The following is a 19818-nucleotide window of genomic DNA, read 5'->3' as shown; positions in this document are numbered from 1 at the left end:
CTGCATTAAAAAAATGCCCCTTTGAACTGATTTTAAAACAGCTTGTAAAATGACATGACAACAGAAAGCAGTTTTTTTTTTCTTCAATTTTTTCCTGGAAAACTTTAATGTGATAGTGTAAAACAGATGGAATGTCAGAGTACAGCCTCCTTTATGTCCAAAGCGTAGTGTGCATCAGATGTCAAGTTTCCTCCTCGTCTGCCCTCCCTTTTATTGCTCTCCTTTTCTCTCTCTCTCTGCCTTAATGCATCTGTTTAGAGACAAGTGAGCAGGGCCTGGAGGCATGGAAGATTGGGGCTATTTCTGCTGCAGCCTTCCTCGTTTTGGAGACCGTTATCATCATTATCTATATCCTCAAATGTCGTAACAAAAACAGGTAGGCATCACCGGTTTCGGGGCACTCAATCTCAAGGAACACAGACTCAAAAAAGGGGATATTTCCTAACCTATCATTTTGCTGCTCAACTTCTAGACAATATTATTTCCTGTAGCTTGTCATCCATTGACATAATGAGCTACTTTATACATCCAAGAGCCTCGTAGAAAATTAGATTTTCATTACAACCCTAATCTTACCGTACTCGATAATGATTTTTTTGTTCTGGCTTAGTTTTTGTAAAACAGACTCTTTTTTTTTTATGAATGGTTATCAAAATAATACTTAGTCTGCATTCGCACAAGTACCGACCATATCCCAGAGCTTCTTCTCTAATAGCCGAAAATAAGCCATCTGATCGCTAGCTGTAGCACTAGCAGCGCTACAATCACAGATGGGACTTACAGCAGGGCTGGTGCATGATTGCTTCTGATGTTGCACAAGCTGCAGCTAACATTTTCCACGCTGATTTTCTCCTCATGGTGACATGAGGAGACTGTGCCCAGTACTGGTTCAGTATTTCTCTCGCAAAATAAAAAAGAAGAGAATGGCCTTCCAGTAATATGCTGCACTGGTTTTTTGATTTTTTTTCCACATGGCCAAACACAGCATGCAGTTAATTTGTAGACGGGCAACAGTCAGCAACAGCAGTAATATCTGAGATTTTTTGTTTGTTTGTGTATGTGTGTGCGTGCAGTACCCCGGCCTTTCAGCGTGCATGTGAGGAAGGGTGTGTTGAACCGGAGGCAGCTACGGGAGGTGACTGCAGTGACGACACACTTCCTGCAGGCAATGGGGATGCTCAACAGTATGTTCTAACATCTAACATCTATATTGGTCACATAGATAGAGACATACAGATGGACTATAGATCAAAAGTTCTTTACGACATTCAGAACCACTTACACAGAGAAAGACGCCACTGAAACACTTCAACTTTTGTCCACAAAAGTGATAGTGAATGTAACAAATACGAATCTCACTGGTCCAAATTCAACGCTAAATAAAAGTTCCTCGTAGTGGCTTTAATAAAGCAAAGAAAGGACTCATTGTTGGCCTTCACGAGTCTTGATCTAATAATCTCCAAACATTGCTCTGCTAGATTTATTGGGAGCTATAAGTACACCATGCAGGTCTTTTGTCTGATTTAAGCTATTTCAAGGTTTCATTTCAAGGGCTACATAGTTTACATCTCACTGAGCTCAGAGTGTAGGCCCACGTATTTGCTAGATTCCCTCCTAGAGTCAATTTCTGCTACCACCAAACTGACTTCTACAGTATCAGTAGTCACCAACACTAGCCGGATGTCAGGCCTGCCTGTTGCAATCCGACTGAATGCTGTGCACTGACCTGCAATCTTGTGGTTCATAGGAACCACCAGCTGTGTGCTTCTCAGCTGATTCCCTCCTGGCTAAGCTATGCGCTCAGAAGGCTGCTGGGTCACATGAGAGTGTGAGTCCTGTGAACTGGTTAATACCACCATTATTCCTAATAAGACTAGCAAGGCTCGGATCAATAATAAGCTAAAGGGGTGCGTGCGTGAGGAGCGACCATGTGGAAGTATGGGGGCAAGGATGAAATCTAAAATCTGAAGAGAAAATTTAAGTGTGCATAGCACAGGCGATAACAAAGCAACACTGAATTATTAAACAGTCAACAGGCTCATCTTGAAATGTGTCCTTGTTATTAAGAGATTTTATAGCAGCAGTGACAATCCAGTTGCCATTGAAAGAGGAAATCACAGAAAACACTGCCAACAAACCACAAAAGTCACTTTTAGAAAACTATCTGTAACATATTCAGCAGCAGTCTCAACAATTACGGCACAAAGTGCAGCTCCTTGTACACACCAGAAGCCAGGGTGCAGAGCACGCAAATTCAGTGAGCGTAGATAAATTGTGGATGCCAGTTTTGTATATTAGCTTGATGTTTTTCTGACAATGTACAAGATGCATTTTGAAAATGAGGGCAACCGTGGTTCGTATAGCAGAGAAATGCTTCAAATTGCAACCAAAGATATCAGTATTCACACTCTGTCAGATTGTATAGAAGTCTATAAGAAAATGACTCTACTTGATTTATCAGCTCATTAAACATTGTAAAGAGTGTATGGTCTCAAACGCTAGTTTCAAATCTTCTTCAACACGACATGATGTTCATTTAGTAAACTGGCAGATCTTTTAGAGCAGACCTGTCTAAAACTGACTGAACAGACTCTTTCAAATTCGATACCCAATCCCGACCCAGGAACGGAAGCTACCGTTTGTTTTCTCCATTATTTTCTCCATTACTGACCATTAACTTACCAGGCTAACTTAGCCTCACCGGTCTCTTTCCGTCACTTTGGGTGCATATGCATCAATGAAGACAATTGGTACATAAGGAGACAGAAAAAAATAAACTTTTCTAAATAAAATACATTTCAAAGTAACTAAACCCTCCTATCGGAGCCCATAGCTTTACATGACAAACCTGCCCTAACATGACCCAAATGACCCTGTGCTTTGGCGGGACCCGTGAAGTTCGAGAAGGTTGCAGAATTCCATAGAGTGGTGCAGGGATGACGTATATTTGGAGGCCACACCCGGAGGTCAACATCATACTGGTTCCTTCAACAAAAAGCCATTGTAATTGGTTCATTGGATTTCAGATTTTTGCAGTAAATAAGCAAAAACACGATACTTACACATTTTGATCAGCAAGATTATCTTCACAAATGAATGCCACTTTTATGATTTTTAACTGTGAATACAATCAGCAGAAGTAAAAAGCCAACGTTAGGCTAAAATACAACTACACAATGAGTGCGAGAAAACACAGTGAGGCTGAGAAGGCAAGCTGAGAAGGCAGACTGATCGGCATGATGGCGGTTTGTAGTTTCATTTAGCCACTTGTTTGCAATCACATCTTTAAAAGCTTTGAAATTCTTGAGGGGTAAATTTACTGACGTATTTCATATCGTAGAACAAAACATCAAAACCTCTTCAGCTTGTGTTAACCGCAGACCTTATTGCAGGCAACTAACCAAAATCCCATTCAGGTCATTCCTGCAGCATTCAATTGTGCACCATGCCAGATTACAGCAGAGGTAGTAATGATTGACCAAAATGCAGCCCTTCAGCGTACATACTCTGTACATAAAGAATGATACTTAAGTTTGGGTACCCTTGAGGGTAAATCTACTGGGGCATTTTTAAAACACATGCAGCACATTTAGAACTTCTTGTGTCCAGGACGCTGTCACCTGCAATTAGTGGATAATGTCAACTGATCTATTTATATCTGGGTGTGTCATTACCTCCCAGCGTATCTCCTTCCACCACAGTTTGCAAGCTTCTCCATCTGGTGCGTCATTAAATAAACAGACCCTGCAGTTACATTATTAGCATTTGCTCACAGCATGTTCAACAGCAGTTCGACGGCCATTATGAAAACACCAAATTAAGTTGTGTTTGTATTTTACTGGTACCCTAAGTACACCATCAGAACAAACCTGTCTTTGTTCTCGTGTAAAAGCGAAACAGATGTTGTCCTCATTTGCATCTACTCGCTTCTATTGCGTGCACTGTGTCAGTGATTATTCCTGCTATCAAACAGAACTCTCTGCAGTTCACCCAACTGTTAAATGGTTGACATCTGCCCTTCTGTCCTCTCCACCAGGATAGCAGCACTTGACACATCTGATGCTGCTTCAACCCTGGCCCGAAACAAAGAGCAGAACGAAGAGGAGCGCGCGATAGCCATGTCCAATCTCCCGCCCAGCTCAGCAGAGGAGTCGGCCAGCATTGGACCGGGACCGGACTCCTCACAAGACCTCAGGACTTCCATTCTCTAGGGGATCCAACCATTCTGTCTGTTCCTACTGTATCTGAATAAAAAAAATAAAAAAGCCACTCCGCTAAGCCTGCACCCAATCCACCCAATGAATCACCCTGAATTCTCAAACTGTAACCAACCCAACACAGACGGCCTTAGATTCTGACTGTGATAGCGACTGTATATGTATACATTTGCATTTGGTATTCATGCCTGCATGTCTGCTGAGTGTAAATTGAAAGAAAGAGATACTGTCACACATTTGGCATGTGTGAATGAGTAGGAGTACGAGTAGGAGTGCACATTAAGCGGGTGAGCACACCTGTGGGAATGAGTGAACAGTAAGCATGTTTTGAAATACTCTGTGTGTATGCATGTGTGTGTGTGTGTGTGTGTGTGTGTGTGTAAATGGGATCAAAAGTGTTATGACTCTAGTTTGATTTGAATAAAATTGTTAGGAAATGCTTTTCATACTGACCACATCAGTCAAGCTGTACAAAAGCTGTTGAAAGTGATGTAAAAAGGGGCAGTAGGTATGAGGAATTTCCCTGATTTATCAGTAATTCACAAAGTGCATTGGCGGTAGCATTGAGTGCCGTATCCGCACAGTCTCATTAAAATGAACAACACCAGCCAACAAGAAAAACAGAAAAGAAAATGCCATTATTGACATAATGTTTAAAACTTGATGTTTATTCTTCACAACTCCTAAACTTTGTATCACCGTTTGTGATTTGAACAGTACCAAATAAAAAAATGAGAATGTTGAATGTGTGCATGGCTTTTTCTGTAATGTCGGTAAATCAAGCACACTAATTGTGTTATCAGAGGGAACAAGTGACTGATTTGTGTGCGCAAATTATCAAAATTCATCCCCCCCCCAGACATCTAACTACCTCCACTGATAACAAACCATCACCATGTTGTTGAAAGGGCCTCATTAAAAAGTATGACGGCTGTCTCACAGTCGATTCTTTTATTGCACTGGCGTCATTTGGTGATCATTGGTTGTGATCATAAGGCCTATGAAAGAATGTTCAAAAAAAGCACACGAAGCCTCAAGTGTGTTCATGTGTACTATGTGTGTGTACTTTATTTGTGTGTGTGTATGGGAGTTCTTACACAAGCTCCAGAGAGGTCTGGTCATGCGCTCAGTAGCTATTTAAGCCAAGAGGGGGGAATGGGCCGACTCTTGGGGGGCTACAGTTCTGCAGAAAGAGAGGAGCAGCATGCACAGTCAGAGGTAGGGGAAGCACACAACTTTTGTTTTTTCACATAACGAACTGTAGAATGCAATAAGTTTTAAAACCTAACAGTGTGAACGATTGCTTCTGCAACATTTACAAACTGGAAGTAAATATGAGACTAATTTACAATTAAGCTGTTGGCAAAAGTTTTAAGGATCTCTGCAAAAGAGCAACATGTAAAACACTTTTTTTAATTGGTAACTTAACTTCAGTCGTTGTTATCACTGTTTTGTTGAGAAAAAAAATCATTGGACCCAAAGCTACTACTCCCTCCATTCATTCATTCCTCATCAACAAGCTTCAAAAGACAAGCAAATCTAACTGCAAAAAAAAAAAAAAAAGGTTGAAGCAAATTGTCGCTTGCCGTCTGTTGTTGAAAGCATTTCTGAACTTGTAAGAGTTGAAAGCTAATGGCTTTGTGAATTATGAATAATGACTCGAACTGCCTGCAGGGGCGTGTAAGAAGTGAAGTTTTGGAATAATGTTAAGACAATTGGCTTTAACAAGAGAACACAGAGCGGGCACGTTGTTCTTGAGCTTAATTGAAGTGCATGTCTGCAGTGGATTGACTTTTTCTGTGTCATGGGATAGGCTCCGGCCCCCTTACAACCCTAGATAAGTGGTTTAGAAAAAGATGGATGGATGTAAAACAACAATTCTCAACATGTAACAAAGTGTCTACTCCATCTTTGTGTTTCTGAAATTCCTAACCTACTTTATCTTAACTTTATTCACCCTATCTAACTCACCTCGTGCACCTAAAATGCATCCTCCTTTCCTCTGGATTTTGGGTAGCATGTGGAGAGCGGTTCTCCTGCTGGCGACCCTGTGCGTCACCCTAACGCTGGCCCAGTTCCCCCGGGAGTGCGTCACCCCAGCTGGGCTGCAGAGCGGCCAGTGCTGCCCGTCCCCCTCGGGGGCGGCAGGGGACGAGTGTGGCTCCAGCACAGGAAGAGGGCAGTGTGTGGCCATCGCGGCAGACAACCGGCGCCACGGGCCCCAGTACCCTTACGCTGGGCGCGACGACCGAGAGAGGTGGCCCCTGAGATTTTTCAACCGCACCTGCCAGTGCAACGGGAATTTCAGTGGCTACAACTGCGGGCAGTGTCGACACGGGCTGACTGGACCAAACTGTGATCAGAGGATCTCTGTGGGTAAGAGAATGGATGTCTGGGCCATTACATATAGGGAAATACGGTCAAGAGAACGAGGGCAGCATTTATTGTTTTAAGAAAAGCAGTGTGTTTATTTTTAATAACAATTTTCTCTCCTCTCTTCCCTTGTTCCTCCCACACCTCGACAACCCCTTATTCTCTCTTTCTCTCTTCCTGCTCTCCTGTCTCCCTTCACCCTCCTCCAGTCAGGAGGAATATCATGCAGATGAGCACAGCCGAGAAGCTGGCATTTGTGAACGCTTTGGACAGAGCTAAGAGGACGGTCCACCCTGACCTGGTCATCTGCACACGGCGGTACAACACAGAAGCATATATATATATATTGCGTTATTACAATCATTCTGTATGGACTTTAAGAGAGTATTTTCAAATTGGTTTTATGCTAATTGAAAGGGAGATTGATCGCTATTCAGCCAGTCTTTGTATCACCACTGTGGAACAGACAGCCGAGCTTGGACCAAAGACCTGCAGGCTCAGTCTAGCTGAGTTTGGCAGTTGAAAGCCCCAGTAATACAGCTATGGGTGACCCCATGCTGTGTTTTGAAAGATATCAGTGAAATCATGACATTTCTTGTGGCGGCTTTCTGCCTAAGCAGCAGGTGGAAGCGCAAATTATCAGTTTAGGCTGTACTAAAGGGGTTTATAATCTTCTAAGTGCATAATTCTGTGAATGACCTCCTTCCAAGTCAGTTGAGGATTATAGTAGATTCATTTTTTTAAGCAATTCTCAGCTGCAGGTAAAATAACCCTTTTAACCTCCTAATATAATAAAAAAGATTTAATTTCTCCTGTATTAACGGGCACGTCCAGTATCTCAGCCCCCCCCCCCCACCCCCCCGGCGGCTACACAGACATAAAATGTGCATACAATGTCTGCTAATTTTTATAGTTCAACTAAAAGCATATATTCTTACACACCAACTTAACAAACATGAGTTTGGAGACTTTTTCTGGTGTGAATAACAAGAAGATAAACAGGCTATTTTAAAGCAGTGTGTCCTGACAAACAACAACAAAAAACACAAGGTTACATCTATCCTGCTGCTCCTCTTATCTGTAGGTACCAGGAGGTGTTTGGACCCGATGGCAACACCCCACAGTTTGAGAACATCACCATTTACAACTACTTTGTTTGGAGTCACTACTACTCTGTCAGTAAAACCTACCTGGGGCCGGGCCAGAGCAGCTTTGGAGGCGTAGACTTCTCCCACGAGGGCCCGGGTTTTGTCACCTGGCACCGATTTCATCTGATGCAACTGGAGAGAGACATGCAGGTGAGAAGAGGGAAGGGAGGGGAAGGAGATAAAGGGGGGAAGGTGAAAAAGAAAAGGAGAAAATAGAGGTGGCTGTGAGATGGAGTGATGAAGGAAGTGAGAATGGGAGAAAGGATGACGAGGGGAGGAAGGAAAGAGTGTGGGGATTTTAAGAGCTGGAGACGGAGCGGAAAGCTATCCTGGAGGAGAAAGGGGGAGAAGAGAGGGAGGAGGACAGATAGAGGTAAAAGAGATATTTACCAAAGGTGGAAAATGGTAAGAAAATAAGGAAAGTGGTGGAAAATAATGAAGGATTGAAAGAACAACGACAGTGGAATACAAGAAAGGAAGGAGGACATTAAACAGCATTGCTTAATTTAACAACAATTTGAAGATAAAGCTTTTTCTATTGATCCCTCCTTGAACACTTCCTTCATTCCATCTATGCAGGACATGCTGGGCGACCCAACCTTTGCCCTGCCCTACTGGAACTTTGCCATCGGAGGCAGCGAGTGCGACATCTGCACGGATGAACTGCTCGGAGCCAGGAGCTCCTTTGACATGAGCTCCATCAGCTCCAACTCAGTGTTCTCCCAGTGGAGGGTCATCTGTGAGAGCGTGGAAGACTACGACTCTTTGGGCACCGTTTGCAACGGTAAGGACAGCTGCAGTAACACACACTATACCCAACACGTTCTCATCCCTCAACTTGTCACATTCTGACACTTTATCAGACGTAAACTCATTAAAATGTAAACTCATTAAAATGTAAACCAAGTAAAACGTAAACCAAGTAAAACGTAAATTAAGTAAAATGTAAACAATGTAAACAAAGTAAAATGTAAACTAAGTACGTAAACTAAGTCAAACGTAAACTAAGTATGTAAACTATGTAAAACGTAAACTAAGTACTTAAACAAAGTACTTAAACAAAGTACATAAATTAAGTAAAGCGTAAACTAAGTTAAATGTAAATTAAGTAAAATGTAAACAAGATAAACTATGTAAAATGTAAACTAAGCACGTAAACTATGTAAAACATAAACTAAGTACTTAAACAAAGTATGTAAATTAAGTAAAGTGTAAACTAAGTTAAATGTAATTTAAGTAAAATGTAAACTAAGCACGTAAACTATGTAAAACGTAAATTAATGCTGTAAACTATGTACTTAAACTAAGTATGTAAACTGAGTAAAACGTAAACTAAGTAAAAAGTAAACTAAGTATGTAAACTAAGTAAAACTCAAACAACGTAGTATGTATAAGTATAACAAAACTTCAAAACCAGTAATCTGGTTAAAAGTGCTTTGTTTGTTTGGCCCATCCACTTCCTCCCGCCCTGTGGCGTTTTTCAGTCTAGGGTAGATGGGTTTACAATGTATTTACATGAAAGCCTGGTGCATCTCATATGGTCGGTATCAGACAGCCAGGGCCATGACAAAGTGTCGTTATTCGGCGCCATGGGCTGCTGTACCACACTGTGCTAGAGAGTGGTGTTGATATACAACATAGCCACAGCTGCATCAGAAAAGAGGGCAAAGAGCTCATAAAGAGAGCATGTAGAACACAAGCTGCTATAAATAATACGTCACTGCTGTTGTGCCACATTCTATATGCTCTCTCCTACTACCGTTTGTCTGAAACTACTCGATTTGCTAAACAACTTCTTCTGAGTTGCTGTGTGCATCTATAGCACTGCATTTTAAGACACTTGGACTTTGAGCCATTTCTTCACTGGGCCTAATTTCTCTATTGCAGACATCAGAGCGTGCAGTTTTTCCAAGTGTTAATTCCCAATGGGTTGAGCGGTTTAGACTACAATAAGGCAACCCTGTGTAACACTGTAAGCTAGACTTTACGTGATCAGATTTGCGGGGATTGGATCTCATTCCACACTGGCACCATATTACAACCCTAAATCACTACTTTTCGCACACCTAATCCATACAATATTTATTTTTCCTGTGGTGTTGAGGAATAATGGAAGAATGTCAATCCTCTTTTAGCGAAGAGCTCTGCTACAAACACATTGAGGGGGGTTCCTTTTGAACAAATGCATATGTATCAGAAGGGAATTTGGTAACAGGTAGAACATGTGAGTGGCCAACATGTGAGCGATCTGTTTCATTAATCTCCTTAGAGAGTCATGACAGGCCTGGTATTTCCTGCGTCAACAAGCAACATCTCCCTAAATGGGTTAAGGGGGTGGGGGGTTGCCTCATTTGTGCATGTGCTTGTTGAAGACAGGAATCTAGCAGTCTACTGGTTCCTTTGATCTGAGGGAATAATCTTCAAACAGACAGACAGTCTCAGTTATGTAGCCTTCTGTTTATGTGCTTGACTGTGTGTGTGTGTGTGTGTGTGTGTGTGTGTGTGTGTGTGTGTGTGTGAGAGAGAGAGAGTGTGTGTGTGTGTGTGTGTGTGTGTGTGTGTGTGTGTGTGTGTGTGTGTGTGTGTGTGAGAGAGTGTGTGTGTGTGTGTGTGTGTGTGGGAGAGAGTACAACAACAAAAAAAAGGAAGAAAGAGATCATGCATGCGAGAAGGAAGAAAAAAATTGTTCTGTTCAGTCACGGGGCTCCCACTCACTACTGTTGACTTTTAGTGAATAATTTAAGTAAGAAAACTGCCGTCCTGTCATGTTTAGGACTGATCAACTAGTCTAGTCTAGAATTAGAGAGCAGTTAAAAAGTACAACATTTCTAATCATCTTTACTTTCCATTTCTGTTGGGACCAGTGGCCCGAATCTGATGCTCCACAAACCAACTGTAGCCATCGCCTCACGGTTGGATCCCTCCACCAACCAGTCGTGTTGCAGTTTACATCCGCGTCTGTCCGAAATGTCACCACTTCATCATTTTGTCCTATTAGACAACATATGTTTTGTGAGGTCACAGGACCTTTGACCAACAAATCCTAATCTTATCTAACTTGAGTGTAAGTGGACGTTTGTGCCAGATTTGGAGAAATTCCCTTCAGGCGTCCCTGAGATATGACGAAAATTGGACGGAAGTGAGGTCAGAGTGACCTTTGACTACCAAAATCGAATCAGGTCATCCTTGAGTCCAGGTTGACGTTTGTGCCAAATTTGAAGTAATTCCCTCTAGGTGTCCATGAGACATCGAGTTCACAAGAACGGTCCGAACGGATGACCTGAAAAAAACCATAACTGTCATTGTCCAAATTATCTTTTGTCTGAGTGTAGAGGCAACTCTCCTTTACATTACCTCTGACCTTGGATTCTGTTCTCATCCCCCAGGCACAGAGACCAGCCCCATCAGGAGAAACCCAGCAGGCAACGTGGCACGCCCCATGGTGCAGCGGCTGCCGGAGCCCCAGGACGTGTTGGACTGTCTGGAGCTCAACGCCTTCGACACGCCGCCTTACTATTCCACCTCCTCCGAGAGCTTCAGGAACACCATTGAAGGTACACAGTTACGCGTCGAGTTACGGATTAGAACATCCTCCCATTAACCTGTGGAGGATAATCAGGCACACACTTGACCTTCAAATCGTATGCACATACATTTTTTTTCGAATTTTGGTAAATCAGAGCGTGAATTTTCTGCTTTTTCGTGTTTTTCCAGGCTACAGCGCCCCCCAGGGGATGTACGACCCGGTGATCCGCAGCCTCCACAACTTGGCCCACCTCTTTCTCAACGGGACGGGCGGACAGACTCACCTCTCGCCCAACGATCCCATCTTTGTCCTGCTGCACACGTTCACCGATGCAATCTTCGATGAGTGGCTCGGCAGGCACCAACCAGGTACGCTCAGACTGAGCTGGATGCGGGAACACACTCTGAAGAATATATAGATGAGCCCATTTGTTCTATTCCTGCAGGTGAAGTGGTGTACCCCGAGGAGAACGCTCCTATCGGTCACAACCGTAGATTCAACATGGTTCCATTTTGGCCCCCCGTCACCAACGCTGAGATGTTCGTCTCTGCCCCGCAAAACCTGGGATACTCCTATGAGGTCCAGTGGCCAGGTGAGTAGCGGCACATTGGTGTAAAAATCCCAATGACCCCTCATGACCCCCCTCCTCTCCTCACCCCGCAGTTCGTGCCTACACCCTGTCTGAGATCATCACCATAGCCATCGTTGCGGCCGTGCTGGTGGTGGCGGTGGTGGGAGGCGTCATTGCCTGCGCGGTGCGTGCCCACTCCTACCGCTCGGCCGAGGCCCTGGAGCCGCTGCTGGGAGAGACGTTCCGGCGCTACTCGGAGGACGACCGGAGGCTGGACAAATCGCAGTCCGTCGTCTAAATCCACGCCTTTTCCAGAGAGGCCTTAACATTTTCACGCGTTTGTTTTTTTTTTTTTCTTACTTCTTCTAATAAAGTCGAGCTGGTTTTGAACCCAGAGTCTGTGTGTCTGTGTCATTGTATTTGGTATAAATTGTCTGCTGTTGGTAAATACACACTATAGGGGACTATTTCTCCCCTATAGTGTCCATTTATCAGCTCCCAATTACGTGTATTCATGCAGACAAAGTTCATCCATCTGTAAGATGAATGGCAACAGTCCTATTGGATTTGATGTTCCATTCATTGTGCATTTAATCTGGGCCCATAGCCTTGTGAATAATATGCCCTGCTGTACGATATGAACAGACTACAGACAGGTCTTAATATAGAGGCCTTTACTGCAGGCGCAAATTTGCTTGTCTGAGGCCTGGAGGCTCACAGCAAACCACTTGAATGTAATGTTGCGTCTCAACGATGAGTCAGATCAATGTCCTCATGTCTTCATAGTAGCACACACACCGCCCTCATGTGGATGTAACACATTACTGCCGCAGTATGAGTCATGTGCTTGTAACCCTCTAAAAACCCAAGCATTGATTTTATTGATGCAGAATTTTTTTTTAAATGTTTGTCTTTAGCCTCTGATCAAGAAAATATAGGGTTTTGTGAAAACAGCGGGTCTTAGCACATATAAATATTACCACTTTCATCTTATTAAAGTCCATACATTTTTTAGGCATTGATGACTAAATAATAAATATATATATATATATATATATATATATATATATATATATATACACACATGTGTGTTATAAATGAATTTATGAATTTTAAAGACATAAAACTGTGGGATGCAACACAGTTAAAAACAAATACAAATGTAATCGAAGCCAATCACTTATTTCTTAAATACTTAAACCAGCCCAGCACCAACAACAATGAGCACCACGTTCAAAGTCACCTCCACCTGCTAACCCTATACAGTATCTAGGGTTAACCTTTGACCTTAACCCTATAGCTCACATATGAATCTACCGTATTTAAACATAGATGGCTCAATTGATGAATTCACTCATGACTCAGCGATGAGGCCTTTTATGTGAATAAAGTGACACCCATTAAAAAACAGTTGCATTTTTGCAAACATCCCTCCAAATCTTGTGTATTGTCCATTTTTTGTAATTATCAAAGTTTTCTATTACTAAACATACTTTAGCTCAAATAGTTACTTGTAATATTGTTGAAATTAGTCCAATAGAGAGAGCTGGAGGCTCAGTAGGGGACAGCCATGTTGTTAGAACTTGGAAAGTGGTATGTCTTAGAGCAGTGATTTTTAACCACTGTGTCGCGGCACACCAGTGTGCTAAGTAATTAAATACTCTTCCATGCCAGTCGGTGGCAGTAGGCAGCGAAATAATGGTCTTGTTAATTTAAGACAGTAGAATTAAATGATGTGTGGGAGGTTGCGGTGACAAGACGAACAGTGATGGAGAAATATTTGAAAAGGAAAAATGCAGCCTCTGAACTGGGCCCTGGACAAAATTCTAACCCAGATGAAAAGCCTAGTATGAGTGGTGGTCAAAAGAAAGAACAAACTGTGAGCTTGAGGCAATACAGCGAACGTTATCTTTCGTTTGGATTTACTTTCACCGGGGATCCGACTGCACCGACTCCGTTATGCTTGGTGTGTGGGGAAAAGCTATCCACCAGTGCCATGGTCCCAAGCAAGCTTAAACTTCATCTCCAAACGAAACACTCGTCACTTCAAAACAAGAACACGGGCCATTTGTCATTTGGTAACTTTTTTGGTTGTTGGTGTGCCACGGGATCTTTTTAATGTAAAAAATGTACTGTGGCTCAGAAAAGGTTGACAAACACTGTCTTAGAGTATGATTATTATCCCGCCCAAAAATGCTGCGATGACAAGGGTTATAGTCTTGGGGGTGTTGGGAAATGTAGTGTTTGTCTCCATTCAGATAGGGACAGGTACTAGACAGTTTTAAACAGATGTTGCAGATGGTTTGAAGGGCTTTAGGCTGCAGCTACTATTGATCATTTAAGAAGCTGAGGTTTACCTTTCACTATCTAAAGTTGCACTGTGAGTTTTGAAATGGGAGATTTTTTTTTTAAATCAGTGTCTTAAATTTGACCATTAAAAAAACAACAATGAATTACATTAACAAATAGAACAATTTAACAGCAGGCTAGTGAACAATCTTAGAAAACAGCTTTTAGATGCAGAGAATAGTTTGTGTCAAACAACTGAATTAAGAATTATTGAATCAAACTGAATAAATGTGAAGATAGCGGTTTTAAAGCTCGTAACCCAATGATGCGGCATCTCATGTAGTGCTTCTCTGCTATGAGTGCACGACGGCGTCTCATTATCTCTTGCTTCGGGCTACGCCGCTGAATAAGCTTTGCGTGGTTCTCTGCACCAAATCTCCCACCAGTGCAGCTCATTTGCTTGTGACATGTCTAGACTTACATTGGAAAATGACGTGGAACCGGTGGCACCTTCTAACTGCAATGTACTGTAGACCTGCAGCAAGTACAGTGGCGACAGTAAGATTAGTTTTTTTGAGACTCAACACTGGACTGAACTGCTTAGGAATGGCATTTTTTGCAGCGCATGCTGGTATCTTGAAATAGAATCTCATGGGAATGGATGGGAAAAGAAGAAGAGACTTTCTTTTTTTGTTGTTGTTGGGGGAGATCCACCATCAGTTGGCTGTTCTCTCTGCACCAGCAGGTTACACTGACAAAAAAAAAAAGACAATGCTGTGGATTCATCAATATGGGAAGATGTGACAGTCACACACACGGAACAATCATTTGGCCGCTGCTACCCTCACGAGAAGGAGAGAGAGAGAGACGATCATTAGCGCCTTTCATGACAAGTGTGCTCTCTCGTGGAAGTCCTCTCATTCTCAGCTGCAGGAAGAAAAAAATACATTACAGCTTTGCAGCCTCAGTGGAGAGGCCCAACTGTGGGTTTCATACACGATGGAGAAGAGGGTGAGAAGGGGCCAAGTGGTGGGGAAAAAAAGGTCCAGTTGCCAGTGGCCTGCTGGCATACTCCTCATAAATGTTTGAGGAAAAGGGAAATTGAGCCCGGCTGTAAAACAAACAAACAGCAGATCAGTTTTCCTGGTTAATGAAAGAGACAAAAGGGAGACATCAATGCATCTGGCCCCCTGCTACTCCCACTAGAGTTGTATGAAAATCAAATGAAACCAGAAATTACAAAAATATATAGATTTGGTTTAAGATTCCAAACCAGTAGAAGATAAAATAATTTAAATTTCACAAAAGAAGAAACCATAATATTGTTGGAAACATTCTGGTTAAATGCACCAAAACGCATTTCTCCATCTTAAAAACCTCTTCCCACCAGCCTTCGGGCGACGCAATTGTTCATCTGGAGGAGGATAAACCAGACTGTGGTGGCTGGGTTTCAATAAAGCTTGCAATGTGAACAGATGGCTTTGATTAATGCGCAGGCTCCAGACAGGAGCTCCCTAGATGCCTCCTATCTCCTAAATGAGACATTTGTGTGCAAATGTATTGTTTGTCAGGTTGTCGACAGTAAGTCCGGTAATTAAAGTGGAAGTTCTGTGCATTTATATAAAAAAAATGGAACAGGTCTCCATTGGCGTTTCTCTAACTCATGTCTGGAAAGTCTGCGTCCTAACTTTAGTCTCAAACTAACTCTCCTCAGCAGTGGAAACTAACTCAGTACAGTTACTCAAATACTGTGCTTTAGTGCAATTAGGTACTTGTACTTTACTTGAGTATTGCCATTTTCTGCTGGTTTCTTCAGAGGCAAATATTGGACAATTTCTTCCCCCACTGCATTTATTTTTGATAGCTTTAGTAGTTTTGCAGATTGAGATTAATGATGCAAAATATAATCAACAAATAGAATATGATGAATTCACAAGCTACCCAGCAGTATATAGAGTCAGTGCAATCAGCCCCACCTGTATCAGCTGCAATAATAAAGTGATGAACACATTAATGCATCAATAACTATAGTCCAATAATGTATACAGTATTCTGAAATTCTTCATGAGTACTTTTTGCCTCTGGTACTTTAGGTATATTTCTGTGTTGTTTCTACTGTCACAAATCTAACTGCCTCTCCTGTTGTCACCCACTTTGTGATTTAGTGCTGCCCTGTCACTCCATGATGCACTGCGTGACACACTCTTCACTAAACCTGAGTGATCGTGAATATGTGCTCATGTTTGACAAAGACAGAGCAATAGAGAGAGAGAGAGAGAGAGAGAGAGAGAGAGAGAGAGAGAGAGAGAGAGACAAAAAGCATAACCATGACAATAAAACACCCCCCATGGCAAAAAATCAGCTCGCCTGTTTAGAAATAAAAATTGATGCAAAAAGGATTCCTGCATCTCTCCTTAAAGAAACGTAACCGCAGGCACAGACGTCCTCATTAGACAGTTCAGGAATCTCAGATTATCGGGTGACTTCTTCTGTGGGTTTTGGAAGTCAAACGTGTGATATCCACAAACTTATTTTACTCAGTGCAATTCCAGAGAGGCGTCGCAAAGCATCATGGAGCTGCTTGTGTCACTGCAACATCACACACAGAAGTGAGCAGATCAACAGAAATCCTGAGCTATAAAAAAAAGTTCTGCGTACCAAACTCTAAACAAACGACCATTTAATAAGATCACTCGCAGTACATTCAGTTAACACAACGTGACACAATCCCAACCCCCCCTCCCCCCCAACGTGTTTGGGGGCTACTGACATGAATGAAATAAAATTAATTATATATGTGGAGAACACAAATATCACAGTACAAATTAATTCATATAAAACAGGGACGAGGGTTTCTAAATCGAGATCGCACATTGCGCTAAAACCCCCTAAAAGACGCCCGAGCACGCTACGGATCATGAAAACGGTAATACATCTGTGAATAAAATCTTGAGCATTAAAGACATGTAAAGAACATTGATTATTCAAGCAATCGTGACACACCTTGAATGATCAGAAGATGAGCATGAAGGAAATTAAAAGTGAAACAGTCTTCCGGAGCAAACGTCCTGACAGCTTATTGCCATACAAAAAGTTTGGCAGAAGCACTTGGCATGTAACGAACAGAAGAATAGCAAATAGCCTACGCGTGACGCTGTGTCTCGATGCACAGGTCAGCAGTCAGAGGTTTTCGGGGATGGTTATTTATTCACGAGCGTGATGTATATTAATTACGTGCTTATATTATAGAGACCTTGAACTGGATAACTAGGACACAATATATAAACCAGCAGTTGGCTTATTTAATAGTTGCCTCTGGTGTTTTTAGCATTCTATGGTTACTTTAAATACATTCTGCTTGTATTAATACAGAGATATATTCATGATTTCGATATGAGATCCATATAACATAAACACATTAGTTCTAAATAACACCTTCACGGTGCTTGTTAACACACCCAGATAGAGGTAGCGTCCCCTCCCCAGCTAAATTCAGATGAACACTATCTACTCTTCTCATGATTTTGCAAACTAATCTCTATCACTTCATCACCGGTTCGTGCAAGGCGGCAACATTATTTCGCCGAGGCTACTTCGCAGGAAACGTGGTGTCGAGCGGACGCGCAAACAGGGCCCTGTTCTCTTCAAGAGAGCACCGTCAGCACCACGGTCCCCCTGGTCTTCTTGAGGATGTCCACGGCCTCGGCGTGAGTCACGCCCTCCAGGCAGTGTCCGTTCACGGCGATGATCTGGTCTCCGCGCTTCAGCCTCCCGTCTTCCACGGCCGCCCCCTGCCGGACACACAAAGACCGAACGCACAGATCAGAGATCAGAAGCTGTTTCCACCGTTACATACACACAATAGACAAAAAACTGACTGTACACACTGAGAGGAAACACAACAACTGAAATAAAATGTCTCTCCAAATTTGATTCTGTTGAATATATCATATATAAACTAGTTATTTAAAATGAATAATTGCTGGATGATTTAATAACAACAGCATTAATAACAGTCCTAGCCAATTGAACCAATAGAGGGAAAAACATCCTGATCTTTTTTGATAAATTACAGCATATTTATATTCTCAATACTCACTCATTAGCTGTTAAAAACCTTAAAGGGACAGTTCACCCACAAAATCAAACATACATATTGTTCCTCTTACCTACTATTTTATTTATCGATCTAGCTTGTTCCGGTGTGAGTTGCCTATAGTTCTGGAGCAGCTGTAGAGATGTCTGCCTTCTCTCCAATATAATGGGACTATATGGCACCCAGCTTGTGGTGCTCCAAGCGCCAAAAAAATACATTTGGATAACTCAACGGCAACTTTCTAGAAATCATTACCAGGTAACTCAAAAAGAATCCACAGACTGTGTTGTGAGCAGGTTCATGTAGGAACTATTTTCTTCCAATCATAGTTGAGTGCCATATTGTCCCGTTATATTGGAGAGAAGGCAGATAACTCCAAAACTAGTCAACCCTCACCAAAACAATGTAAACTGATAAATAGCACTACAGGTAAGAGGAAAAATATGTATTTGTCCCTTTAAGCCTTATGCTGTTTAGAATTGTGGATTCCGATTGTCTCTTATTGCACACGAACACAGACGCTTCTCCAGTATAACTGAACACCACGCTGTGCCGAGATTAGATTTCCGTACCAGGAACCCCAATGAAAAGATTTGTCCCACAGAGGACGTCCTCTCACCTTGTTGAAGACCGTTTTGATGTAGATCGGCAGGTCTCCGTGAGGGCTGCTGAACCCTCCCACGATGCTGAAGCCCAGGCCCGAGGAGCCTCTCTCCAGAGTGACGGTCTTATACGTGCGAGCACTGCGGGGAATTCAAAGGATTTAAACAATGGAGGTGTGTTGCAAGGCATGCGAGCATGCACTGAAATACACTGTGTCTAAAAGTAGAAGTATCTAATCTCACCAGGACAGACAATAGGTGAGAAAAGAGAGGCAGATTTTTAATGTACTGTTTGGAAAAATGTGATGAATCCCAGAATTATTACTTTTAAAAACGGAAGTGTAATGTAAGTGTTCAATAACACAGTTGCTAAACTTCCTTAAAAAATAAATAAATTAGGGCCACAAATAATTACATTTGGGTCACTTATGTACTGCAACTAATAATTTCCTTGATTAAAATGTCAGTTACCAGATTCTGAAGTATAACAGTACTTTTAAATGGATTATCTGGTTTGATAAGCTGCCAAAAACAAACCCAGAAGCAAGAATATATTTATTTTATGTGAAACTTCTTATGTTGTTTTTAACCTTTTGTCATTTTGTTTTAAGTCTGTTTTTTGTGCTTTTATGAGGAACTTTTATGCTGCCTGTTTGGCCAAGACTCCCAGGTAATTAGGTACTGCAACTTTTGTACAACCTCATGTCTCGAATGTCTGGTGCTTGAGACACAATAATTATATGTCGTGTCAAAGTTACAGCAGCAACTTGACTCAAATGACTCAATGCAAATTTTATACCACTTCATGTAGCAAGGTCATGTTGCTGTAATTCATGTCCAGACCACAACAAGACTCATGTCAGATGCTAAGTTTGGCTACTTGTGATGCATGTGCAAAGTGTGCAAAGACTTTCTAGGCACCTGTAGCTCCTCAAAAATTTGGAAAGTGATTGGGGGGGGCATTTCTTGCCTAAGCCACATTACGACATACTAACT

At 42.1% G+C, this 19818-nt stretch overlaps 2 protein-coding genes across 3 annotated transcripts in view; one reads left to right on the top strand and one right to left on the bottom strand.

Moving 5' to 3' along the window:
* Positions 1–5394: 5394 nt before the first annotated feature.
* On the top strand, positions 5395–12329 carry tyrp1b (tyrosinase-related protein 1b). The gene is made up of 9 exons (XM_068726988.1): positions 5395–5435; positions 6235–6593; positions 6800–6908; positions 7675–7888; positions 8318–8522; positions 11125–11292; positions 11453–11632; positions 11710–11856; positions 11928–12329. Exons 1-9 carry the CDS (start codon positions 5422–5424, stop codon positions 12131–12133), a joined length of 1602 nt encoding a protein of 533 aa, XP_068583089.1. The 5' UTR covers positions 5395–5421; the 3' UTR covers positions 12134–12329.
* Positions 12330–16887: 4558 nt separating this feature from the next.
* Positions 16888–19818, bottom strand: part of si:dkey-92j12.5 (multiple PDZ domain protein) — a 40668-nt gene continuing 37737 nt past the window's right edge. For both annotated transcript variants that reach the window (XM_068726984.1, XM_068726985.1), the window contains exons 43-44: positions 18840–18963; positions 16888–17915 (exon numbers count right to left, since the gene is read on the bottom strand). In XM_068726984.1, coding sequence (XP_068583085.1) covers positions 17769–17915; positions 18840–18963 — 271 coding nt within the window. In that variant the 3' untranslated portion in view covers positions 16888–17768. The remainder of the gene's footprint in view (positions 17916–18839; positions 18964–19818) is intronic.

Source organism: Cebidichthys violaceus, unplaced genomic scaffold, assembly GCF_023349555.1.
Source record: "Cebidichthys violaceus isolate CVI_PGR_0920_01 unplaced genomic scaffold, fCebVio1.0.p SCAF_4, whole genome shotgun sequence".
Taxonomy (NCBI): domain Eukaryota; kingdom Metazoa; phylum Chordata; class Actinopteri; order Perciformes; family Stichaeidae; genus Cebidichthys; species Cebidichthys violaceus.
Note: the sequence above shows the minus strand (reverse complement) of the source record. Positions and strands in the feature narration are given on the sequence as shown.

Coding starts and splice junctions, on each gene's coding strand:
- tyrp1b (XM_068726988.1), top strand. Junction 6,909..7,674: donor CTGGTCATCTGCACACGGCG/GTACAACACAGA, acceptor TCTTATCTGTAG/GTACCAGGAGGTGTTTGGAC. Junction 11,633..11,709: donor GCTCGGCAGGCACCAACCAG/GTACGCTCAGAC, acceptor CTATTCCTGCAG/GTGAAGTGGTGTACCCCGAG.